This window comes from Silene latifolia, chromosome 10 (genome assembly GCF_048544455.1).
Source record: "Silene latifolia isolate original U9 population chromosome 10, ASM4854445v1, whole genome shotgun sequence".
NCBI lineage: Eukaryota > Viridiplantae > Streptophyta > Magnoliopsida > Caryophyllales > Caryophyllaceae > Silene > Silene latifolia.
The window spans coordinates 138,419,502-138,421,703 of NC_133535.1; the positions used below are offsets into that span (position 1 = coordinate 138,419,502).

Here is a 2,202-nt window from a genome sequence, read left to right on the forward strand (position 1 = left end):
GATCAAATCAAGCAAGATATCCTCAGGGTTCCAGGGTGTAGAAGGTGTACTGCCTTTCAAGTACCTGGGAATGCCTATACAGATCACTAGATTGCAAAAAAAAAGGATTGTGAGTGCTTGGTGGAGAAGATATGCAGCAGGCTCCATAGTTATGGAGCAAGGAAATTCTCATATGCTGGGAGGTTAGTATTGGTGAAATCTGTCCTTTCTTCCTTGCATTCATATTGGGCTTCTATGTTTGTTTTACCTAAGGGAATCATTGCTAGGATTGAGGCAATTTGTAGAAATTTTCTTTGGGACAACAATGCAGAATATAGGAGAGTACCATTGGTGGCATGGGATAAAGTATGCAGGCCAAAAGAAGAGGGGGGTCTTGGTCTTAAAGATCAGGAAGTGATGAACAAAGCAATGGTAGGGAGACTAGTGAACAGGGTAGCAGAGAAGAAAAACTCAATATAGGTGAATTGGGTGCAACAAAACTATCTGAAAGGGAAGGATTGGATGGAGTATAAACCTAGTGCCAACTCCAGTTAGGTGTGGAGGAGAATTTGCAGAGTTAAGCAAGAAATGGTCCTTGGCTATGTTAATGGCAAGTGGGCTGTACAAGATAAGGGATTCTCACCTGCTGGGTGTTATGAGTGGTTCAAAGGAAACAGGCCAAAGGTACCATGGGCTAGACTGGTATGGAATGAGTGGGTGTTACCCAAGCATCAGTTTATAAGGTGGTTAATTGTCCATGGAGCTTTAAGAACTAATGACAAGTTGGTCCTGTATGGTATGGATGTAGATGATAGATGTTACTTGTGTTCCCAAGCTACTAAGAGGTCTGATCATTTGTTCTTTGAATGTGCTTACAGTAAGAAGCTTATCCACAGCATAAATCAGAAGTTAGGATGCCATATACCTGAAACTAATGTCCTTGACTGGTGCTTACATAGGACTGGTACAAAGATGCAGCTCGGGGTACAGGCAGCCGTTGTTTGGGGAGCTATTTACCACATTTGGCAGCAGAGAAATAAGTGCAAGATTGATTGTGCTGTAACCAGGCCAGAAAACCTTTCAGAGCAGATTATAGAAGAGGTGAAAGCAAGAATTAGAGGTCGAGATTTCCAACATATGACCAAGGCAGAGTTAGATTGGCTAAGTCTTAAGAATTTATATGTAATGGTTGATTGATGCATTCTTTGTACTTAAACCCTTTTGATATATATGACACATACTCACATTCCACCAAAAAAAAAATGATTAAAATATTAATATGATTATCAATATCAATTTAAATATGATTTAATTTTAAAAAAAATCAAATTTAAAAATGGTAAATAAGAAAATCTTATAAACTATTTTTAACCTGTATTCTGACATTGTCCCTATTTGTGACAATAATAATAACCCCGCTCATATGTCCCATACATGAACCTGATCCGTTTGACCGATCTACTAATTATTTATAAAATTCATTTATTTTAATTTTGAAAGATTAGCTGTTAAGCGATGATTGTTAATTAATTGGGAGATGCGAGTATCTTCTATTCTTCATTCTGCCATTCATTTGATTCCTTTAACTTAAATCATTTGTCACAAAATATTCCTATGCCAACTTTTGTCAACCGTTGACCATACTTCTCCAAACACGCTACCGATGACACCGTTATATTATGCATTGTTTAGTGTTGTCATGCAAAGCCTGTTATTTTTTTTAAACAATTCTCTACCAATGTGTAATATATATAATTACAAATTCTCATTTAAGACGGCACTATCCATCTTAGACTTAAGACGGGTTAAGTATCATATCACTTACATACATAAGACAAATATATTGTTTTCCCTATGCATTCTTTATACACTCAAGTAGCATGCACTTGACCCGTCTTAATCTTAAGATGAATTGTGCCGTACGTCTTATAGGAGACTTACTAATATGTAGTATAAGCTATTTAAAAACTTTGTACTCGATCATTTAATATTTTTTTCGGATAGTTGCAGTTTATTTAAACTTAATAGCAAGTGAGGGGAAGGAATTTTGTAATATATTTTTTTATTATCGATTTTGTAGATTACACATGTTATACGTAGGCATATCATGTTGGACAATATCGTTGGTCCACGGATATATTCTTATAATTATATCCTCGACAAATTGTATTTATGGGTTGATAGATTGAACAATTGAGCTAGAAGACATTTTCTTATTTGAAA

The 2,202-nt window shown here is 35.8% G+C and overlaps 1 protein-coding gene across 1 annotated transcript; it reads left to right on the forward strand.

Annotated features, from left to right (window-relative positions):
• The first annotated feature begins 567 nt into the window (after window positions 1–567).
• On the forward strand, window positions 568–1,176 carry LOC141608339 (uncharacterized). The gene has a single exon (XM_074427702.1). It carries the CDS (start codon window positions 568–570, stop codon window positions 1,174–1,176), a length of 609 nt encoding a protein of 202 aa, XP_074283803.1.
• The last annotated feature ends 1,026 nt before the right edge of the window (window positions 1,177–2,202 follow it).